This window comes from Perissodus microlepis, chromosome 16, assembly GCF_051167445.1.
Source record: "Perissodus microlepis isolate ML-2025 ecotype Zambia chromosome 16, ASM5116744v1, whole genome shotgun sequence".
NCBI classification, from domain to species: Eukaryota; Metazoa; Chordata; class Actinopteri; order Cichliformes; family Cichlidae; genus Perissodus; species Perissodus microlepis.
The window spans coordinates 25,671,375-25,694,276 of NC_140476.1; the positions used below are offsets into that span (position 1 = coordinate 25,671,375).

The 22,902-nt window shown below is 41.2% G+C and overlaps 1 protein-coding gene across 1 annotated transcript in view; it reads left to right on the top strand.

The window, feature by feature from the left end:
- The window catches only part of vwa8 (von Willebrand factor A domain containing 8), an 87,606-nt gene that overhangs the window by 62,768 nt on the left and 1,936 nt on the right, over window positions 1-22,902 (top strand). The window contains exons 34-44 of the mRNA XM_084954530.1: window positions 571-722; window positions 1,088-1,292; window positions 1,382-1,463; window positions 2,065-2,269; window positions 11,193-11,301; window positions 12,043-12,199; window positions 16,071-16,179; window positions 18,590-18,715; window positions 19,212-19,370; window positions 21,033-21,131; window positions 21,356-21,594. Coding sequence (XP_084810656.1) covers window positions 571-722; window positions 1,088-1,292; window positions 1,382-1,463; window positions 2,065-2,269; window positions 11,193-11,301; window positions 12,043-12,199; window positions 16,071-16,179; window positions 18,590-18,715; window positions 19,212-19,370; window positions 21,033-21,131; window positions 21,356-21,594 — 1,642 coding nt within the window. The remainder of the gene's footprint in view (window positions 1-570; window positions 723-1,087; window positions 1,293-1,381; window positions 1,464-2,064; window positions 2,270-11,192; window positions 11,302-12,042; window positions 12,200-16,070; window positions 16,180-18,589; window positions 18,716-19,211; window positions 19,371-21,032; window positions 21,132-21,355; window positions 21,595-22,902) is intronic.

Here is a 22,902-nt window from a genome sequence, read left to right on the forward strand (position 1 = left end):
ACAGCAATCTCCCTATGTTTATTTAACAGATTTTCATGTTCTGCTGTATTGCTGTGTAGCAGTTCTTAAAGACCCAATTAACATGGAGACTGAAATAGAGAGAATTAAACTAATAACAGCTGTATTTCAGACCTCTAAGTTTATACATTAAATGGCCATAAGTTAAATACATTTTCAAATGTTTAGTCATGACTTACATTTAGACCACAAAGTCTATAGCTCATAGTTGTAACACTTGAGTGGATTGTATTCTTAAGAGGAAATGCGGGAGCTTCTTGACAGGTTTCTAAATGATGTCATTTCTGCATTCTTCACATGAAGTACAAAGATTGAGTAGAGTTGAGTTCAGAGGTAGGGCAATTGATTTCCCAAGGAGCGAGGGCTGTACTAATAAGCTTATAAAGAAATAAAAATTAATATTGAGCACGAGTGAGTTCAGCTTATTGATGTGACCCTCGACAACACTCAGTCCCAGTTTCCCCCAATGGACAAGTTGCTATTTCTTTCTTTTTCTCACTGCTTTTTTTCATGTTTTTGTTCCACCAAACTCATGCTGGTCCATCACTGCAGCCGAGTTGTCTATACCCCAGATGCTGTCATGTGAGCAGCTACCCAACGAGAACCTGAGTGCCGCTCTGAACCAGAAGATTGTTTCCCCTAACCGTGTGCTGGTTGACACAGATTCCTACGCGCGGCTCATCGTCGGCTTCCCAGATCTCATGGTGAGATTATGAGGGAATTTGGTGAAGAAATTTGTGTGACAATAATAATTCTTTTTCCAGTTTCCTGTCTTCTTTCTTTTTATGTTTCTACTAGAAGTAGAAATATCTAGTTTAACTCTATAGAGCTTGAAGGGAAGCGGGGTCATGTGGTGTTAACATTTTTTTGGAACCTATTTGAAAGTCAAAGCTAAGACAGGGCCTAGCTTTGAGTCTGTATTTTATCTGCCTGATTCATGTATGAAAAAATGAAAGAGTTAGAGAAGATGTTAATTGAAAACAAAGAGCGTGAGTGAGTGAGTTACTCTAATGCGTATGACCGATGGCTTAAGAGTGACGTTTTCCTTTGGATTTCTTCTCTTGATGAGTCACCTAATGAAGTGTACAGCTTTAAAAGACCCGTCAACCTATCAGCGATAAAGAGTGGTGACAGCGGGGCTCAAGCATTCTTCAGAGGAGGGCTTCGGAGCGCCACGGCCAAACAGGAGAATTGTGTCAGTCTGATCCCGGTCAATCAGGTGGTTCGAGCTCTTCCACCTAACAAAGTCCCCCTAAAAGAGCTGTACCCCAAAGGTCAGAGTTCACCTTACATAAAGGTTTTCAGGAAACATAAGTTTTGAAAGTTTTCAAAAGTTTAAAGATTAGTTTTCTTTGCCACTCAGACGTCACACCTCCAATGACAGCGGCATACCTGGAGGTGACTGATCTCAACTCCAAGAAGCTCAAATATATTCCTGTTCCAAGGTAAACCGCTGGCGTCTTACTACCTCACTACCTCATTCTGCAGTACTTTCAGAACAAGAATGTAACTTTACATCCTTTGGCTCCAGCTAGAGGTCAGTGACAGCATTGCACTATAAAAGAGAAAAAAAAAAACAAAAGTGCTAATATATCTTCTCTGCATCTTACATGTGTTCAACCTTGGAAACTTGTAATTTTTTTAGAGGACATATTACGCTTTTTTCCCCCCTAATTTTTGTCTCTTAGACAAATGGATACTCATGGACCAGGTTCCAAAAAAAATTAACTCAGCATATGTGAAAATTGTCATTTCAAGTACACCACTCTGCCGGTAAGCGCAGAAGCCCCTCCCATCATCTATTTAAGAGGGGCAGCTTTAAAGGGTGGAAAGAGATAAAACATTTGTTTCAGAGGATGATCTGAAGGCCTGCCCCAAGGCCCAGTATAAGATCTATACAGACCATGAATAAATATCATTACTATAATTGCATAGGATCTGGAATAGAAAAGAGCGGAATAAAAACTCAATGGTCCCTGCTTATCTAAATCAACTTCTTTTTCTGTGTTCTGTGTTGTGACCTTTTCTTGTATCTGTAATTGGCAGGTCAATGACTGTGTCGCCCTACACCAACTGGGTGTCCAAGGTGTCAGAGTGTGATGTGCTGATAGCTGCTCTTGGTTCTGGAGGTGTTGTCACGGTGGATATGGGCGGGTACATCCGTCTCTGGGAGACAGGATTAGACACCTTGCAGCGCTCACTGATGGAATGGAGGAATATGATTGGCTCAGAGGATGGCAGACCCATACAGGTAATACAACAGAGTGTCTTTGAGCACATTACATGGCTCAGTGATAAGTTTCTCTATAGAAATTCCACAAAGTGGCAAATACAATGACTAGAAACGCTTGCAGCCTGCAGTTAATCTCCACACCACAGAGGGGCAGCACCTCTATTTTAAAGCAACTCTCCATTGGAAGTTGCTCTGCATGCTCACCTCACTCTGGCAGAAGACATTAGCTGAAACATTTCTGTTTTTGTGCTAAAGGGACTATTTTCAGCTCCATAATTCATGACCCAGCTGTACCCAGGGTGGGTGGTTATGAATGGCTGGCTGTCGTGCTGATGATGCAATAGCTTTGACCCTTAGTGTAGGTCAGAACATTCAGACCAGAGCACTGAGACAGCATTGTTTAGGTGCCCACATGTGCACATAGACACAAACATTCTTGGCATATTGGAGTCGTCCACATGCAGAGAGCATTAGCTGCAGATCTGTGTTTGTTGCACCAGGCATGAAGATAGAAGATGCAACATGGCCTGAAAAAATGGTAACAAGGAGACCAATCATGAAGTTGTATAATATCAGTGACTAATTTTTGGAGTCTGAGCTATCTGCATTGGTTGCTGTAAAACATATCACAAGGCTATCCCAAGCGTCTTTGTGTGAGATTATAGACTCGAAAACACCCATAGCTCACTGTTTCTGCCTGTTTCTGGTTTAGATTTGTCAATAGTCATATCTTCTTTGGTGGGTCACCTTGAGTCCACTGTAGGTTAGACTTGGACAGACTCTCCCTGTGCTCAGTCTCAGCAAACAGCATGGGCTCTACTGAGTTTGTTCACAGCCGCCTAAAAGGCTCTCGATATCTGCTTTGCCAAGCAGTGTACATACTACGTTAGCTCTATATGGGCGTAGATGTTTGCACAGTATGTGCCAAGTACCTTGTTTTTATGACATGGTTATAGAGCATAACAGAATGGGTTCTGACTAAAGTGTGAAGTGGAAAAAAAAAGGAAATCTGTTCATGCTGGAGGTGGTTAACAGGTTTAAAAAACAAAGCTCATGTCATGACGGCTTATTGCCTTCGTAATACTCATTAATACCTCTACTGTATACTTCTGGAAAAGCACGCAATGAGCTATATGTGTGTGCCCAAGTAAGCGTGGCACCTCCACACGTCGCTCTCACATTGCTCCATTACAGTATAGCTGACATCATTCCTGCAGACAAAGATACATAGGAGACATCACTCATCATCTATCTGCACGAATGGTGCCAGATTGGTGTCTGCAGCTATCCTGCATATTGCAACCAGTTATAGTCACTCAACCTGACACTTAATTGTGTGATTTGTTGTTTTTACACTTTCCTGTTTTTGGCAGGTTTGGCCAGGTGCCACTTTTTCATCTACCTGGCCTTTCCCCACTGACACAAGCTCTTCAGTTTCACTCATATTCATGCATGCACATGCTTGCTCCCTCAAAGTTTAAAGCATCTGTAGAAGTGTCTACAAATGCTTTGTCCTACCTTAATGTACATATTTGTATGCTGTACCAGTTGTAAAGTATAGGGCCAAGTATGTTAATACAAGTCATATAAATATGGCATGTTGAACTGTGAGACAAAGCTTTCTAACCACATTGCTCACTTCCTAAATTAGTCGATCTTAATAATAGTTTCTGAAATCTCTTTATGCCCATCCATTCATGCATCCATCTATACAGGGAGTGCAGAATTATTAGGCAAGTTGTATTTTTGAGGAATAATTTTATTATTGAACAACAACCATGTTCTCAATGAACCCAAAAAACTCATTAATATCAAAGCTGAATGTTTTTGGAAGTAGTTTTTAGTTTGTTTTTAGTTTTAGCTATTTTAGGGGGATATCTGTGTGTGCAGGTGACTATTACTGTGCATAATTATTAGGCAACTTAACAAAAAACAAATATATACCCATTTCAATTATTTATTTTTACCAGTGACACCAATATAACATCTCCACATTCCCAAATATACATTTCTGAAATTCAAAAACAAAACAAAAACAAATCAGCGACCAATATAGCCACCTTTCTTTGCAAGGACACTCAAAAGCCTGCCATCCATGGATTCTGTCAGTGTTTTGATCTGTTCACCATCAACATTGCGTGCAGCAGCAACCACAGCCTCCCAGACACTGTTCAGAGAGGTGTACTGTTTTCCCTCCTTGTAAATCTCACATTTGATGATGGACCACAGGTTCTCAATGGGGTTCAGATCAGGTGAACAAGGAGGCCATGTCATTAGTTTTTCTTCTTTTATACCCTTTCTTGCCAGCCACGCTGTGGAGTACTTGGACGCGTGTGATGGAGCATTGTCCTGCATGAAAATCATGTTTTTCTTGAAGGATGCAGACTTCTTCCTGTACCACTGCTTGAAGAAGGTGTCTTCCAGAAACTGGCAGTAGGACTGGGAGTTGAGCTTGACTCCATCCTCAACCCGAAAAGGCCCCACAAGCTCATCTTTGATGATACCAGCCCAAACCAGTACTCCACCTCCACCTTGCTGGCGTCTGAGTCGGACTGGAGCTCTCTGCCCTTTACCAATCCAGCCACGGGCCCATCCATCTGGCCCATCAAGACTCACTCTCATTTCATCAGTCCATAAAACCTTAGAAAAATCAGTCTTGAGATATTTCTTGGCCCAGTCTTGACGTTTCAGCTTGTGTGTCTTGTTCAGTGGTGGTCGTCTTTCAGCCTTTCTTACCTTGGCCATGTCTCTGAGTATTGCACACCTTGTGCTTTTGGGCACTCCAGTGATGTTGCAGCTCTGAAATATGGCCAAACTGGTGGCAAGTGGCATCTTGGCAGCTGCACGCTTGACTTTTCTCAGTTCATGGGCAGTTATTTTGCGCCTTGGTTTTTCCACACGCTTCTTGCGACCCTGTTGACTATTTTGAATGAAACGCTTGATTGTTCGATGATCACGCTTCAGAAGCTTTGCAATTTTGAGACTGCTGCATCCCTCTGCAAGATATCTCACTATTTTTGACTTTTCTGAGCCTGTCAAGTCCTTCTTTTGACCCATTTTGCCAAAGGAAAGGAAGTTGCCTAATAATTATGCACACCTGATATAGGGTGTTGATGTCATTAGACCACACCCCTTCTCATTACAGAGATGCACATCACCTAATATGCTTAATTGGTAGTAGGCTTTCGAGCCTATACAGCTTGGAGTAAGACAACATGCATGAAGAGGATGATGTGGACAAAATACTCATTTGCCTAATAATTCTGCACTCCCTGTATGTTCATCTTACTGAAAAGCCATTGATTAATGGTGCAGTGTTTCCTACATGTAGATGCAGAATGTGTTTTTGATGAGGAAAGAATATGTATGCAGATGTGCACAGACATGGATGTATGCTTTTCTGCTCTTACTGAGTGCTCTTACACTATGAGTTGAGTCTGTCCTTAGAGTTTCCATTTTTTCAAATAAGTAACTTTGTGATTGCCTCCATGTGAGAGTACCAAAAAGACAAGTGCAGAGTGGTTTCCACACTGGTATTGCTTAATTTCAGGTCATTCAGAACCTGCACGCACACACACAACATAACACAGCTTCATCAATCTGCAGATACACTGAATCACTGAGACCTTTATATAACACACAGAATATTTTTGAACGTTCGTGTACGGGCACGCATTTATGCTGACACCCACACACTGGCGTGCACCCAGCATCACACTGGGACATGTATTTACTCAAGAAAAGGGGTGACCTCATGCACTATGTGTGACTGCATACACACATTCAAAAGTGTGTATTCACACTTACACCATCGCTCTTATATCACTGTCTGTCTGTAGTGGTCTGAAGGGAGAATAAGAAATTTATGAGGCTATTTATCCTAGAAGACAAGGCGTGGACCGCAGATAAGAGACAGACAGAGACATATACTGGTAGAAAGCAAAAGAAAGAAAAAGGGAGGGGTAAAAACGTTGATTCCCACTGTCATTAAAAATGAAGTTTTCTCCACTGACGTTGCCGTCCTTTTTCCCTTAATTCCTTCTTTTGGTTTCTGCCTGTCTCTCAGCGCTAAGGTGCCATCATTAGCTTACTGTTTATGAGTGGGACCTGCAGCAACAGCAGCACACAAACACATTTATCCAAGATTTACGCAGTAATTTGACATCAACCATTCAGTTCTGTGGTGCTTCTTTAAACCCCAAATTGTGGTTACGGAGCGTAGTAATCTGTCTTTTGTTTGGAGCAGGAAATTCATAATTACTTTAGCATGAGACAAGCACCAATCAAGCACGCTGTCCAAACATACCCAGACTCTGTGGAGAAATAAATGAAAATTGGCATCAATGCAGGTATTATAAGGTATTTACAGTTCAGCATGTTCTTCAAAGGTGTTTTCCTGCTCTTACGGAGCTGCTTAAACTGCATCAAAGCTTTGCCTTAAGCGTGATACAATCTTGGAATATTCATTCTAATCTAAGCAAACATCTCTATGCATGAAGCATTCAACTCTTAATTTCATTCATTACAGTGTGTGGTTTTATCAGTTTCGCATGACTGGTAAGAATCATCCATCCTTAAATCCTTTTATGCTAAAGACGCCAGTATTAAAAAAACAAAAAAACGAGGCTTTTAATTCAATTGTGTGTCATTGTTTAAATCAGTGGTGTCAAACAGAAGGCCTGGGGGCCAAATTAGCCCGACAGAGACTCCCAATATCCTAAAATCCCACTGGACGGCTTTGGAAAATGTGAAGAAGGGCATATGTTTGGGACTTTATTTTACAGTTTTTCCTACTGATCTATTTGTCTATACAGAAAAAAAGAAGAAGCAAAAACTGTTTTCTTATTACAAGACATTTTGGGAAATGAGGTACTTTTTATGTAATTTTACAGATCTATTAATTACAATTTAGTCCCAAAAAGTCATCCTGACAGATTTCTTTCATTTACTACAGCAGAATTTCTTCATCATGTTGAAAAACTGAGATGTACTGTGGATATTGTGTTATTTTTTTTCATATGAACATAAGTAAGAGATTCCATATGTGTTTAAGCTTCTGTACTTCTGTACTTCATATCTGGTTATAAACTTTATAAAATCTGTTATTTAAAACATGCTCAAGAGGTCCAGTTCAGTGGCTCAGATATGTGGAGGTAAAGCAATGCCCCAACAACCTTTAAGCCTTAAGGTTCTAATTCATTGAAATGGAGGAATTATAAAAAAGTGAGTGTACAGTTTTATATGAAGTGTGAAATGATGCATAGAGGTTAAAACCATTTTTTCAGTGAATTTTAACATGAAAGTCCATGTTTTTTTCACCTTTCCATGACATCTATTTTTCAGCCGGGGAGGTCATCGGTTGTGTTTTTCAAAGACAATGAGCATTCAGTTGCTGTAGCAAGATCTACTGGAACAGTTATAGTTTAGCCGACATTAGCTGTGTCTGAAATCACTCATTTACTAATCCTGGTATAATAGACAGCCGATAGTTCACTCAAAGCTGAACAGTAACTGACATAATGAACACACGCTTGCACATTGTGTCATTACCGTAGGCTGTTCAGACTTTAACAATCATTCTGGAAACTCTAAATTCAGCACATTTGTGAGACTGTATGTACATTTTTCTTTTCTCTTCTTTTCTGTTCTGTCGTTCCAGTTTTAAGGGCACTACACGGATAAGTTCTCATCCTTAATTAAGACATTCTAATCAGTTGATGCAAATTATATGTAACACACCATGTAGCAAACAGGGAATGATTTTAGACATGACCTTTTATTACAGCTAAAGATGATACATATATTTTTGTGCGCATAAATATCTTTTATGGAATTAAAGGAGAACAATTTGTGTTAATACATCAAAATATAGCTTTTATAATGGATTATAAAAGTTTGCTACATGGTGTGTTACATATAATTTGCATCAACTGATTAGAATGTCTTAATTAAGGATGAGAACTTATCCGTGTAGAGCCTTTAAAACTGGAACGACAGAACAGAAAAGAAGAGAAAAGAAAAATGTACTTCTCTACTACAGTCTCACAAATGTGCTGAATTTAGAGTTTCCAGAATGAGTTCTGAGAACTCAACCCTTTTCCTGGTTTGACAGAGTCAGATTAGAGTGCATTAGCAGTGTGGTGATACATTCATAATTATGCTGAGTGTTATATCTATATACAGTGTGATGACAAGGGTGAATTACTGAAATAAGCCGAAGCTGAGAAAATCCCATAGCTCAACTTCCTCTGTGAATGACAGGCACAAAATGAGCATCGGGCACCAGGTGATGTTAACCTGATAGAGATGGTGCTAGGCCGGTGGCACCAACTTTTATCGAGTGATTGTAATCTCATTCAGAAACACTCGTATAGCAACTGTAAGCCTTAAAGTCATATTCCTGTGGATCAGGTGCACACACCCACTCCTCAACATGACACAGCTGTGTGCAGCACAGCTCATGTTATGCAGAGGTTTCTGAGAGGCACGTTAGTGCATAATCAGAGATCAGTTACAGTGGTGGAGGTGAGCTTTGGTTATTGACCAAGGTCTCACTACTTACTCAGGTTAACACTAGTTTCTTCTTAATTTTTTTTAAAGACATTTTTACTGTCGGCCAGTATAGGCAATCCTCATGTCAGTCTGTTGTGTAAGGCAGCCCACACAGCTGGAGTTCTGCTGTGATTGTGCCTCACTCTTTGAGTCTGTGTCTATTTGTAGGAAAGGAAAGTGTTTAAAGTTGTGTTTTGCATGTATGGCTTGATTAGCTATTTATCAATGAAAAATCAAAAACACTGGTCCAGTCACGCATGTTGTTGTCCAACTGTAATCAAGCGCATCAAGCTAAGTACCATAACATGGCTTTAAATAGCCAGGCCTCAATTGTTTTCTGCAACCTTTGAGGCTGGTCTTGGCAAGGCTACACATCAGCATCAACATGAAAAAGCATCATTTTGGCTCCAGTGATTGGTTTGGGGACATCTCCCCTTGGGAAAAGGAAAAAGTGAATAAAATATTTTGATCTTTATTTGTTTTTTTAAAAGATATTCTCCCGGGTTTGTTCATTTGTCACTATGTTACTCATATGTGAACTCATAACTTCACAGTATGCTACGTATGAAAATTGGGACTGATGAGTAGACGTGGTAGAGGTGGATGGTTTGAAGCAGCAGGCAGAGAGACATTTCACAGATGGTGATGGGAGCTAAAATAGGCTGCCAAACTTAGAGGGTGTGTTTGTGATGTGATGTGAAGAGAGGGTCAGGTTATGTGTGTGTGACGCAGAGCAACTCCAGTTGTCTGCCCGAACTAGCTCGCAGGGTTCCCTCCATCTGTGCTCTCACGTTGTAATGGTGACACATGCTCTACGTTACCTCCAGTCTCCCTCTGTCTTATTATTTTAAGGCTGACGAGTGACTTTGTCTGCAATAAAATAATATCAGAAATGTCAAATCTACTTTTAGACACACTTTAACAGTTAGTTGTCTTAAATTTAAAATTGGAATTTATTATACATTCTGTATACATTCTTTCTAATGGCCAGCAGGGGCGATTCATCTGGTTGCATTTGTGTAGACTGTGAAAAAATGACTCTCATTTTGTGAATTTAGCAGACACTTTGAAGATGAGTTCATGGTCTTAATCGCTATTTTCAGTTCTTATTGAAAGCAACTTGATGTTCATTTTAAACTATGCTCCCCATTGGTGTCTCAAAGGTTGACAACACAGGATATGATTTAGAAGGACCTTATATTGTGATCAACAAGCTGCTGCTGTGTAAGTAGTGTTTAGAGGTGCAGCTTGATTTAAAACGTTAATGTGAATCTGTTCAAGGATCCAAACATCTGTTGTCTGTCTGGTAAATCCCGTCATCAATAATAGAGCCTCTGTTTAAGCTCAGTACCACAATGGGCATTATCTTGTCCGTATAATCTGACTTGCTGTGTATCAGACTGATGCTCCTAATCTGAACTAAATATAGAGAGCACTGCTGATCCAGCAGCTTCGTGCAGGTGTGGGAACACAGCCTGAGCTCTGAGCTCCTCTGTGTGTCAGTGTGATGCGTGGACACTGGGTGAGGACGGGGAGGGGAGGGGTCCTTTTCAGCAAACTGCCGCTCCCTTCAGATAAGTCTCTGTTAACCGCTCAGACCACAAGAAACCAATAAAAAAATCAACAGCAGAAAAGATAATAACTTGAACATACACACAGCGCTTTCCACAGTTTACAAGAGACCTTCTTCCCCCCACAGATACCATTTGAATTCCTGCAATATGTAAAAATGCAGCTGAACCACAGGGGATACACTTAGTCTCCCACTGAACTACCCGTTTCTCTCTCAGTCCTTCAAGCATGCCAGACTCTGGCCTGCCGCCCTGCCTCAGAGTGAGAGGCAGCATGCTGATTTTGGCTCTGATGGTGCCATTGAGATGGACCTAAAAAAGCAAAGTTTTAACCTCTGTGTCTCCTTCCCTCCGTCTATTATGCCCCCTGCAGAGAAAGACAGAGCTTATTCTGTCCATTCTGCTAAGACCTCACTACTAAATGATAGAGACTCCTTTAATCCTAATAATGCTTTGACTGATAATGCTATGTAAATGACTGTTTGGTTGTGTGTATGGCCCTCACATACTAGTTCAGTGCATCATGACATTGCAGAGAAAGGTTTTAGAGAAATGATCTGGGCTTATCAAGAAATGATGGCTGATCTCAAACCGGATTACATTAGGTGCTATTTAAACACACATACTTAGATTCTTTTTCATAATATGGATACATTTTTAGCTTGTCAGTTCAATTTACTCTACAGTAATAGAAATACCGAATTATTCTTTTGTGCATTTTTGTTATTTTGTATCAAAAAATGAGCATGTTTTTGTTGGATGTTTATGGCATTTTTATGACATCACCCACATGGCTTCCCTTCATCCTATCCTTGCAGATCACCATCCAGAGGGACAGTGGCCTGGATGTCAGCGCCCCGAAACATGGCAAGATCGACCCCCACAATGCTCCTCATGTCGGGGGTAACCAGTGGGCGGGAGGCACAGGTAACAGTTGTTTCTGACCACATTGTAACATGCATGAAATAAAAAAATCCATGTGTCCAAATATATCTACCCTTCTATAAACCCATTGCCATAACTTGTAATGTAACCTATTAATATGTCCCTAGTATTGTAACTACATGCATGACACGTACACATTTTCGACTCCTTCTTCTGCTAACATTTTTTTTAAATTGACTGGAAGAGAATGGATCCCCTTGAAGTGAGAAACTCCACCACCAACTAGTGTTTTGGCAGCAAAATTGCTGAACTTGGTTAGTCTGCATCATAGACACAACATAGATTATGTATCGTCATCTCAGGCACAAATCTCTGGCTGTGAAGATAGAAGCCTCACCCACCTGCTGTTCAAACCCTCTTGTTTATGAGGGCAACCAATCCGAACAAAGCTGAAATGGCTTCTTTCAGTCAGAGGCCTAGTATAAGATAAAGAGGCACAGACAACTCCAAAATAAAAATTTCAAGCTTGTTAGCAGCATTATAGGTCCTTTTGATAGTCAGAAGATGTGGTCAAATTTAGAAGGCAGCAGGCAAAATCTTCATCAGTCGTAGTGGTGAAACAGTCAGTTAATGTATCGTCTGTCAACAGAAAATTAACAACTTTTATATAGTCAGTTATAATGATAATGATCTGTTTTACATTTGTGAGGTATGGCAATGCTTTTGTGTCAACGTTTATTAATGACAAAAGCTTTTGTAACAGTTGAATCGCTTTCTCTACAGGTGGCAGAGACACGGCAGGGCTGGGTGGCAAGGGAGGCCCCTATCGTCTGGATGCAGGGCATAAGGTCTATCAGGTTTCACAGGTGGAGAAGGATGCGGTTCCTGAAGAGGTCCGTAAGGCAGCCCGAGAAATGGCTGAAAAGGCCTTCAAAGAAAGGTAATATGCATGAAATGCATGCTAAAAATAGCTGTGCGGTGTTGGAAAGCACGCTTGATCTTTAACCATATCCAAATAGAGTTAACGCCACAGGTGCAACACCATGGAGAGGTGTGCAGACTTTTTTTGTTGGTTTTTTTGTTCACTGATTGTTGCAAAAAAACAACAATTGAAGTGTCTGAGGTGTATAATGTAATGTGATGTGAACCAGATGTGTGTGAACAATACGCATGTGTGGGCCATCTGCCACCCCAGGTATGGTGCTCCAAACAACTCCAGGGTGCTCTGTCCCAGCTGGATGGTAAAGCACAGTGGTAGATCCCACTGGGCGACCTCTGTGTGTGTGTGTGTGTCTGTGTGTGTCTGTGTGTGCGTGTTGAGCCTATATTCACTTCAGAGGAGGTTAGGTTGCGAGGGCATCCCTTTCACCAGCTCATCCATGAAGGGCGTCTCTGTTCACTTTAGCTTCAAACAGTCCCCCCTTCCCCCTCCCTCTTTCCTGCATTGCCCTTCTCATACACTGCCTGCTTTCACCCCAAGAGGACAACCTCTCAGATTCTCCTCTCTCTCTTTCCCCCTCTTCTCTTCCCTCTGTCTTTACCCATTTTAATAGCCTTGTTTTTCAGATTTTTTCCTCTGCCTTGTCTTCAGCCTGTCTATCATTAAGCTCAGATAATATCTCATAGCTACATGCTGACGCTCTGCTATTCACTCACATGTCACTCTAACAGGTAAGCACAGACATAGAAATAAAGGGCTGCTTGATTTTTTCTTTTCCATGCCACAAGCCAACACTGTCAGCCTTTTTCCTATTCCTTCCCAATGTGTGTCCAAAGTCATATGTTTACTTAGCTTTAAGTTAAGCATCAGTAAAACTAAGATCTTTGCAGAAACCTTTGAGTAAGTGACACACAAATACACACACACACACACACACACACACACACACACACACACACACACACACACACACACACACACACACACACACACACACACACACACACACAAAGATCTTCTGCTTGTTTTCAGTGGTGGTGAAAGACACCAGAAATAGTAAAACTCCCATTTCGATCCTGTGTTTTGTGGCCTTATTTTTTCCTCTTTGCAGTCATCCCCTTCTTTACAGTTTCACTCTTGCTGCATCCTTGCTTTTTATTTGAATTCCATAGTGGGTTTATGGACGTGCACTTAGGATCTGCCTCCTGAAATGCAAGAAAAGCAAAAGTTATATATAAACAAGAAGAAATGCTGGTTTGCAATGCAGGTTTATTTAAGATGGTCCAACCAATCAAAATTTGAATTTCCCTTTGTTATCATGGAAAAAGCATCCTTTGGTCTAAATAGGTGCAGGAGTATCCAGCTTGCTGTTAAAAGCCAGCATCCATAATGGTATTGGTGGGTTTGAGTGCACCTGGTATAACTAACACTTATATTTGAAAATGCACCACAAATGAACAACAGATCCAGACGCCTTTTTGGAGACCTCTTGTTTTATTTCCGCAAAACAGAGCCACATCACATTCTGCATGTATTACATCAGCGCTGATATCAGACCTCAGCATGTCATGTCTGGCCTGCAGACAGTTTTTCCTGTGCTGCAGGAAACACTGAAAACATTTGATGGATTATGAACAAAAACTGCAGGAAAGGAAGCTGGAAAAACTGGAAAACATTTGAGTTGCAGTTGTCCCTCTCAGTTCCCGAAGTCTTCCAGTGTGGTTTCAATGAGATTCATTTACAAATAATCACATTGTTGTTAAATTTACACTTCACCCACTGGTTCAGCTTGGAAACACGATTGTAGTTATGTTTAAGGAAATCCAAAGCAAATACACAAGAATGAGGTTTCCTAAATACCAGAGTAACACATCCAAATCTAAAAAATGGATGTCCCGCTTCAAGATTTAATGGGTGTTAACAAAGCTGTTATTGTTTTGTGAGGACTGTATTTCAAAGTTTCATTGCAATGACTGTAAAGAAATGCTCACATAATGTGACAGTTAATAGTCAGGCGACCACAAAGGCCTATTTAACCGCTCGGTTCCTCTAATTAAATGCATGACAATAAAGTAGTGAAAAAACACTGAAAAATAGGAAAATAAAATTGTCTCTGTCCTTGGAAAAGGAGGTTTTTTGAGTGGAGGACAGCTTGTTTAGTAGCAGGGAGTGTCAACCTTAAGTCTTTGTTTTTGTGGTTGTTGTGTGTGAGTTTTCAGTGTGCTAGCTCCACCTTATTTAGTAAAAACCCTCTGTTGCTCTCTCCCGTATAAGTCAAGGTTCAGGAATTTGCAGGAAATAGCTCCGGCCGCTGGCCAGAGTGTCTGCTCGCCACATCCATTGCATGCATCCTCACACTGATGCACGTATACACACACACATAGGAATGTGTGGAGGAAGGCGCTGCTCTTGTTTTGTGGGCTGACGCGACGCAGTAAGAATACACAGAAACAAACAAAATGGCTGTGTGTGTAGGTCCGATATTACTTAATGCAGATCAAGTTTGTTTATTGTACATTTACCTTTATTTAATTTCCTTTTAGATTCATTGGACATAGATTCTACTCCAAGAGTCCAAGAGGACACTAATATGATATGATGAGTGGTACACCTAACAGCTGAGTAGTAAAAACTTTGAAGTATCATTTATTTATATAAGTTGTAGGAAGGTCATTCACAAACAGTGAGGATGTGCACAGGGGATACTCTGCAAACAAATTTAAACTGGTCACAGATCAGATGTGCACAAGTGATAAAGGCCTTTAATTCAATCCAATTTAGTTTTAAAGAAATAAATAATCAAATACAAACCAAAAAAGGCTCATGGAATTAATTCAAAGAAATTAAATTATATATTAAGGTTAGTCATAAGGTTTAGGCTTTAGCAAACCCGTTTATTAAAATATATTCGAATAAGCAACCCTTTCACTACAAGGCCCCAGTCGTCATATTAGTGATCATAGATCAATTATAAATGCTTTGCATCATGAAACTGCATTCATTAAACAAATATCATTATTGACACTTATATACTGTTTTTGAAGCCTCCGTTAATGAAGCCTGAGATGCAGTTTCTTTTTTTCTAATAGGAAGTAACAAATTGAGTGGATGCAAATTAAAAATATTAGCTTTTCAAACTACAAATTCTTGTCTTTATACTGCATGACTTACCTGAATTAACATTTTTTAAAACTGCCATCCAAGTGTTGGTGATTATGAGTTTGTGTGTGTGTGTGTGTGTGTGTGTGTGTGCGTGCTTGCATGTGTGAATGCATGATCTGTTTTGATTGCATAGCCGATGCCTGTGCAGTCTGTGTCAGTATTTTGTCTGAATCTGCTCACACACAACCGATCCACACAGATTTGTTGCAGCCTGTGATAGATAAGGCTTACTATCATCCCTGCATTGTTTTTTAAGTCACTGCTCTGAATGTCTGCGGTGTTGACGGTCTAATTGTCACCAAAAGTTTCAAACGGATTTCAGCCACTTTGCACACACATACACACACCAGCATGCAGGACCCTTACCACGCTTAAGGAAGATTCTGTGTCTTTGTGTATAAGTAATACTAAAGTACCTGCACGCTGGCGTTACACCGATAAGCATGACTTGGGGAGAAAGGAGCACCTGTGTCTTGATGCCCGCAGGTGTGTTCTGGAGAGCACATGGGTTCATATTTAGAAACACTGACCCTTTGTCAGTTTGTTCTCAGGTGTCCTGGGCTAATGAAAAAAGGGCTCTATTTGTACTCTTTCTGTATCTCACTGCCTCAAGATGCACACGGTGTTAATTTGGACAATAAAGGTTTAGTCATAGCTAATGCCATGCATCTCCCCCTCCCCTCTGTTTTTGTTTGACTTTTTGTCTCAGGTTGAAGGAGATTGATATGAGTGAATACGATGCTGCTACATACGAGCGCTTCTCCAGTGCCGTGAGGAGACAAGTTCAGTCACTCCGCATCATCCTGGACAGTTTACAGGTTGGCGTCACACCACACACTGTTTGTGTGTGGAAACACACAAGGAAACACAAGTTTCCTTGTTTGAAGGTATCAGTGTTTTTGCAACATCCAGGTTCATCTGCAGTAGCTTTTTTTATTTATTGCTCAGTCCCAATATTATAAAATGAGTAAAATATTGAAAGCCAAGATTTCCAATTTGCTGGTTTAAGTGGTTGCTTGTAATGACAGGCTCGTCTTTGTCAGATCAGTTTATTTAAACACCACCAACTCAGGCTGCAGTAGCTTCTATTGTACAGCTTGACACTGAAAAAAGTCATGGGGTCATAAAGTCAGCAGATGACAATTGGTTGACCTTATACATCCTCGCACGTGGTGCTGGACACGGAAAGAGGGGGCGCTGTCCCCCAGGAGCACTCTGATTTGTTAAAGAGAATGCGGACTAAGATCACAGGGAGTGGTGGTATTGTCTACGTTTCATTATTTTGGTTTCCACTTTCCGCCCTTTGTTTGGGCGTCTTAGTGCGAGCGTCTCTGGTGTGCTTGTTTGTGTGTGTTCATGGGCATCTGACAAGAGCGCAATCATGCAGCCACGATTACAGAGCAGTGACACTGAACTGCGCTCTATTATTCTTCTATCCAGGTGTGAAGGTGTTTTTTTGCATGTGTTGTGCTGTGGAGGGTGTGTGATTTTGTTTTCCATCCAGGTGGGCTTTGAACATGAGTGTGGTTGTAATTTGCGTTTGTCCTTATTGCCTTGGGCGGCTTCTTCACTGGAAAGATGATGGAGATCCCACTAAAACCCAGCAGGCAACACGCTATGAAGTCATGTCAATTTTTTTGCCATTCCTACAGAGGGATTGAAAGCAGTCATACACACGCACACAAACACATAACTATAAATGGCAAGCTTTCAATAAACCGATAGTGTATTGTTTCCATCTGCTGGGGTTTTCCTCAGGGAAAACCCTCTCTATTTACCTCTCAACAATAGACTGGCTTGGAACATACAAACGCCTCAGCCCGCATTGTGAAGTTCTAAAAGTAAGATATCAGTCCGAGCTGACCGCAAAGTGAATTAAGTGTTTTTATTTTAGTTTAGGCAGCACGGTGGCACGGTGGTTAGCACTGTTGCCGCACAGCAAGAAGGTCCTGAGTTCAATTCCACCATCAGGTCTTTCTGTGTGGAGTTTGCATGTTCTCCCCGTGTTTGCGTGGGTTCCCTCCGGGTACTCCGGCTTCCTCCCACCGTCCAAAGACATGCAGCTTGTGGGGATAGGTTAATTGGATAATCCAAATTGTCACTAGGTGTGAATGTGTGAATGAATGTGAGTGCAAATGGTTGTCTGTCCCTGTGTGTTGGCCCTGCGAAAGACTGGCGACCTGTCCAGGGTGTACCCCGCCTCTCGCCCTATGACAGCTGGGATAGGCTCCAGCGCCCCCCGCGACCCTGAAAAGGATAAGCGGAAGCGAATGGATGGATGGATATTTTAGGTTATTGATGAGGAAGAGTATCCTGGCTTTTGCGTCTAACACTACACCTCTTTCAGTTACAGTTCAACATAGTTAAAAAAAACAGCGCCTTGAGCCAACTGTTGTTGTGAATTGGCACCATGTGAACAAAATTGAACTGAATAGTTAAATTGAAGCTGACACCTTGTATTTTAAATGAGATGCACTTAAGCACCAGAAGTAATAACTTCAGTCTGTTGTATTTCTGGATAGGTAATTTTTGTGCCTGCTTTGAGAAATGTTGTTGCGTCATGAATGAAGAGAATGTGCATCCATTTATGTCAGAATGTGCAATCTCAATCGTTTGTCATAGTGAGGAAAAAAGGGATCTGGTTCCGTTACCTTTGTTTGTGCTGTTCTACTGTGCACTGCATTCACGAATGCACAACTGATTATCTACAGAAAGGTGAAAGTAGTTGTTACATCTGTTACTACTTATCAATGATGTGAAGTCATACAACCTTGTTATTGCTGGCTATTCTTTGTTTCTTTGTGTGCTCACACGTCATTTGCCGTGTAAAGAAAATCTCAAGACACGAAACCAAATATCCTGACTCACCAGTAACTGCAGGAGTGACCTAAAGAGAATGGGGAGAGGCACATCGGGTTTCCTCTTTGTTTGACGTCTTCTCCCTAAAGATCTCCTTCCGCTGAGGGAAAGATGAGGGCAGGACAGGGAGTGATGGTGCTCTTCCTTTCAGGTTTTCTCCTTGTAACATCACAAGAAATGGGGCCACAGATTCAATGTAGCCTTTTCAATGTAGCCTTAGCCTTTTTTTCTTTGCTGGGTGTGAGTGCTAGTTGTTGGTATTGTGAACTTTGAGCTCCTCTGTCATCTTTAAAAACCTCCATCAAAACAAAATCATCTCTCCCAGGCATATTTGGCTTACTTATTCTAATTTGGTGGATGTGCTTTCAGGCTAAAGGGAAGGAGCGGCAGTGGTTAAAGAACCAGGCTCTGGGAGAGCTGGATGACACCAAGATCATCGATGGACTGACTGGAGAGAAGGCTATATATAAACGCAGGGGAGAGCTGGAACCAGAGGTGTTTGTTTTTTCTTGAAACTTTCTTATTTTTGAATCTGCCACACCTCCAAAGACTGCTACACTCACTCCCACAGTCACACATAATTTTGACCTTTATCTGTCAGGCGGTACATTCCAGCAGTGTGTGTGTGTGTGCGAGATTATTATTACACCCTGCTGTTTCTGCTCCAGCTCACTCAGTTTCTAGTTACGTCTTGTGCTGTCATCTGTGCGCGCATGCACACAGCACAAAAGTAGTTCCCACACTAATCATGCCAACACACACTAGCCCATAATATAAATACTGTGTTTTTCTAACGTATTTAGCTCCAAGTCTTACATAGTTTTGGTCTGAGCTGAGCTACATTGAAATAATTGCACCCAGTTTTGAAATCCCGACCTTGTGTAAAATATTATTTTTATGTAACTACACCATCTAAAGTAGGGATTTTAGCTTGATTTAATCAGTAGTTGCTGATGTATTTATTTATTTAGTAACTTATGTGTGCTTACAGCTGGGCAGCCCTCAGCAGAAGCCCAAGCGGTTACGGGTGTTGGCCGACGTGTCGGGCAGCATGTACCGCTTCAACGGTGTGGATGGCAGGCTGGAGCGCTCCATGGAAGCTGTTTGTATGGTCATGGAAGCTCTTGAGAACTATGAGCACAAATTCAAGGTGAAAACGCTACATCGCGCATCACAATACAGAAGATTCTATGTGACTTTTCCTAAGTCAGGTGATAGATAACAGCTGCATGTCCAGTATATGGAGTTTACTTCACATGAACAATTACTGTGCTTCCTTTGTGTTAGTACACTTTTATATAGTACACTTCATACCCTATATACTTAGTTGTGTAGTGCATGAATCAGTGTTGTCTCATATTATCGTGGAGGGGAAGAGAATTTCAAAGCATTTACATGCACCTTGACAGCTAAGATAAACAACGGACTGACAGCCTAAAAAACAGGTCTAGAGTCATTTTTCAGGTAAAGAATAAAATACTTAGACTGACCATTAATTGACCGCATCAGTTTTTTTGTGTAGTATTCCATGAGTCCTAGCTGTAGTGAATTTAAATGGCTCAGTATGCTATTGCAGTATCGTCCAATATATTATGTTTTTCCTGCATTAGTGTAAATCTTTATTTTAACTTAAGTATCAAGTAGTCGTACATGAAATAATAATAACTATTCAAGCTTTTGTTTCTGGTGTGAAATTCATTATTGCCATAATTCCTGAATTGCACCCAGGTAACCTCGTAAATCAAAACATGCAGTGTGTCTTTTAAAGCCTTTGTCATGCCATACTATGATCTAATTTGTCAGTGCTTTATTGGGTAGGAGTTGGTAATACAGTTGACGCTTTTCATGGAAAATCAGGAGTCCGTTGTAGCCACGAGAAGTGGAATCGGTCCAGAGATGGAGCATGAAAAGAGACAGGGGGAGACGGGAGTGCATACAAAAAAAGTTTTGGAGAGAGACAGACTTCTTGGCCCCTTAGTGACACTCAAGCCAACCTAATACTGATCACATATCACACAAACTCGCATACACATTTTTCAGTGTTCCACATGGCATTTCAGTCTCACTGCTGTCTTTGAATAACACTGCTTACATAAAAGAGCATCTGGTAACGCATAAGATATATACACTGTCACCGTGTGCCCGTGTTGCCCGCAGTTTCGCATTATATATGTGTTTGCATCTTACAATCATCCACCATCGATAGTCAAACGTGTCACTTTATAGTTTGATGCCTTTTTTTAGTACACTCTTTAGGCACCCATTCACAATCCTGAAGTGGATGAAGCCCACTGTGGATTGACATGGCCTTAATTTTGGTGACATTGAACCTGGTTAGATTTAGAGCTATGTGTTAGACTTTATGAGTCATGTAGCAAAAAAACCCCCGGAAAACAATACAAAATTGACAGCACCAAAAGGTCTTCTTACCCAGCAACAGTGATATGGATACATGAGACACACAGTCGCATACCTTTGACCACCACAGTCATAACTGCCCTTATTAGATGTGGTTCATATACATAATACCTGGGTCTTCAAATAGCTGCCTGGGGGCTCACAGTGTCAGGCTGAGTGTGAGCTGCCTTATGTAAGTCAGTTATGATGGATGGTCTAGTGGAGACATGTAAACCTCTGACACTGTTAACATCTTGCAATGTTCGCATTTACAATGTGACCTTTCTGCACCTTCACACCTCTGTCGGGGAGACTGTTACATTACAAGTTAAGTAACAAGTCAAATCACTACAGTCTTTACTTAAATGTTGTAACAATGTGTCTTTTGTGTCTTTTAACTCTTTTCTCTACACAGTATGACATAGTGGGCCACTCGGGCGATGGCTACGACATTGAACTGGTCACGGCAGACAAAATCCCCAAGAATAACAAGCAGAGACTTAAAGTCCTGAAGGTATACTCATGCTTTGTTTTGCTCACCCAATTGGACTGAAAAAAGTGTTTTGCATGCATTTCTTTCTCTTCAACATCTGTGTTCACATGAAATTGTACATTAAGTCAAAGTAGCCACACAAACTGATGAACATCTCCAAACGATGTCATTTGGGGCTGCAGGTATGAAGATAAATAAAATCTGTGGCTTGCTCTTTATTAATCAGCCTTTTCCTTGCACTTCAGGTCATGCATGCCCACTCTCAGTTCTGCATGAGTGGTGACTACACTCTGGAGGGGACGGAGGCCAGCATCAAGGAGCTGGCAAGAGAAGAAGCAGATGAGCACTTTGTGGTGGTGCTGAGCGACGCTAATCTGGAGCGCTACGGCATTCGGCCCGAGCGCTTTGCCCAAGTCTTGACCTCTGACCCACAGGTCAATGCCTTTGCCATTTTCATTGGCTCCCTTGGCGATCAGGCTGAAAGGTAAGGAGGTGAAGATGATGATAACTTGGGTGGAGTTAACTAAAAGCGAGCAAAGTGCAAAAGAGATGGAAAGAAAAGAGGAGTAGATGAAGGAACATGAAGATGCAAAGAACTCATCATGAGACAATTCTTAAGTTCTGGGGCTCCAAACAGTTGCATTTAGTTAGTTTGCTCTTCAAGGTCATCTTCTCATGCACCTCTGTATTGCTTCCAACACTGCTTTTATTTTTCTGATTGCTTATGTCTGCTTGCACCTGTGTTGTTGCAATTTAAAAATGGACCTCAAATTTGCACAGTGAGTGAAAACATCAAACTTCTGAATCAGACTGACTTTCAAATCAGGAAATATTGTTAATAATGATCTCATTGGCTCCACTTTGAGGGCTGGGGTCGGTATTTACTTATGTATATCATCACTCTAGGCTCTTGGCTAACTAAGGGTTAGCATGCTGTCTGTGCAGATCCTTGCAAAGACCCTAAGTTGTGTTAGCAGCATAATGTGGTTGTTTCTGTCCTGGATGCAGTTTGCACTTTACCATTGCGCCCTCATGCTTTTGTGCAATAAAAATAAAAGTAATGTCCTTATCCACGCTGTAGACTGTGGCTCTATTTTCCTCCTCGGCCACACAATCTGAAATCAGCTGATTGTAGTGCAGGTGCGAGTGGAACTGATAAGCAAGCAGACTAACAAATAGAAATACTAGGAATAGAACTGCTAGAAACGGTTCTCAATTCCCATCCCTAGTTTCCCAGAGATTCATGTTGCTGAAAATTTGTCCACTCCCTCAGATTGAAAGTAAAGTGCAGGGTTACTGTTTTGACACACCAGAGGGAATCTAGTGGCATATTAGAGACAGAAGGGCCAGGAGACAGAATGAGACCTCCAGTGCTTTCAGTGCTGCGGTTAGCAATATCACTGAAAGCAGTCCCAGAGATGAATGAGGAGATAACCCTGAAGAAGAGATTGACCAATTTTTATTTAGTTAAGGTTTTAAATCTTCAATTTCAGTTCCAGAATGTTAAAGTAGCTCCTTTTGGGCTGTATTAAAACATCAGCATCCCCATCTGCTGCCTGTCCTTACTGTCCTGTCTCAGATCAAGTTTCCAGGCCAGATGAAAGCGCAACAAGTGTACTCGTTAACCTGCTTCTCCTCATCCTCATTGCCATTCTACTGCAGGCTTCTACTGTAGCTCCTTACCAGACATACATCCTCTCTGTTGAGGCTTGCAGGCCTTGAAGCTTTAAACTCGTTGAAGAACTGCCTGGCTTAATGCAGTCTTTAGCTCCAGGAGCTTCAGAAGATAATA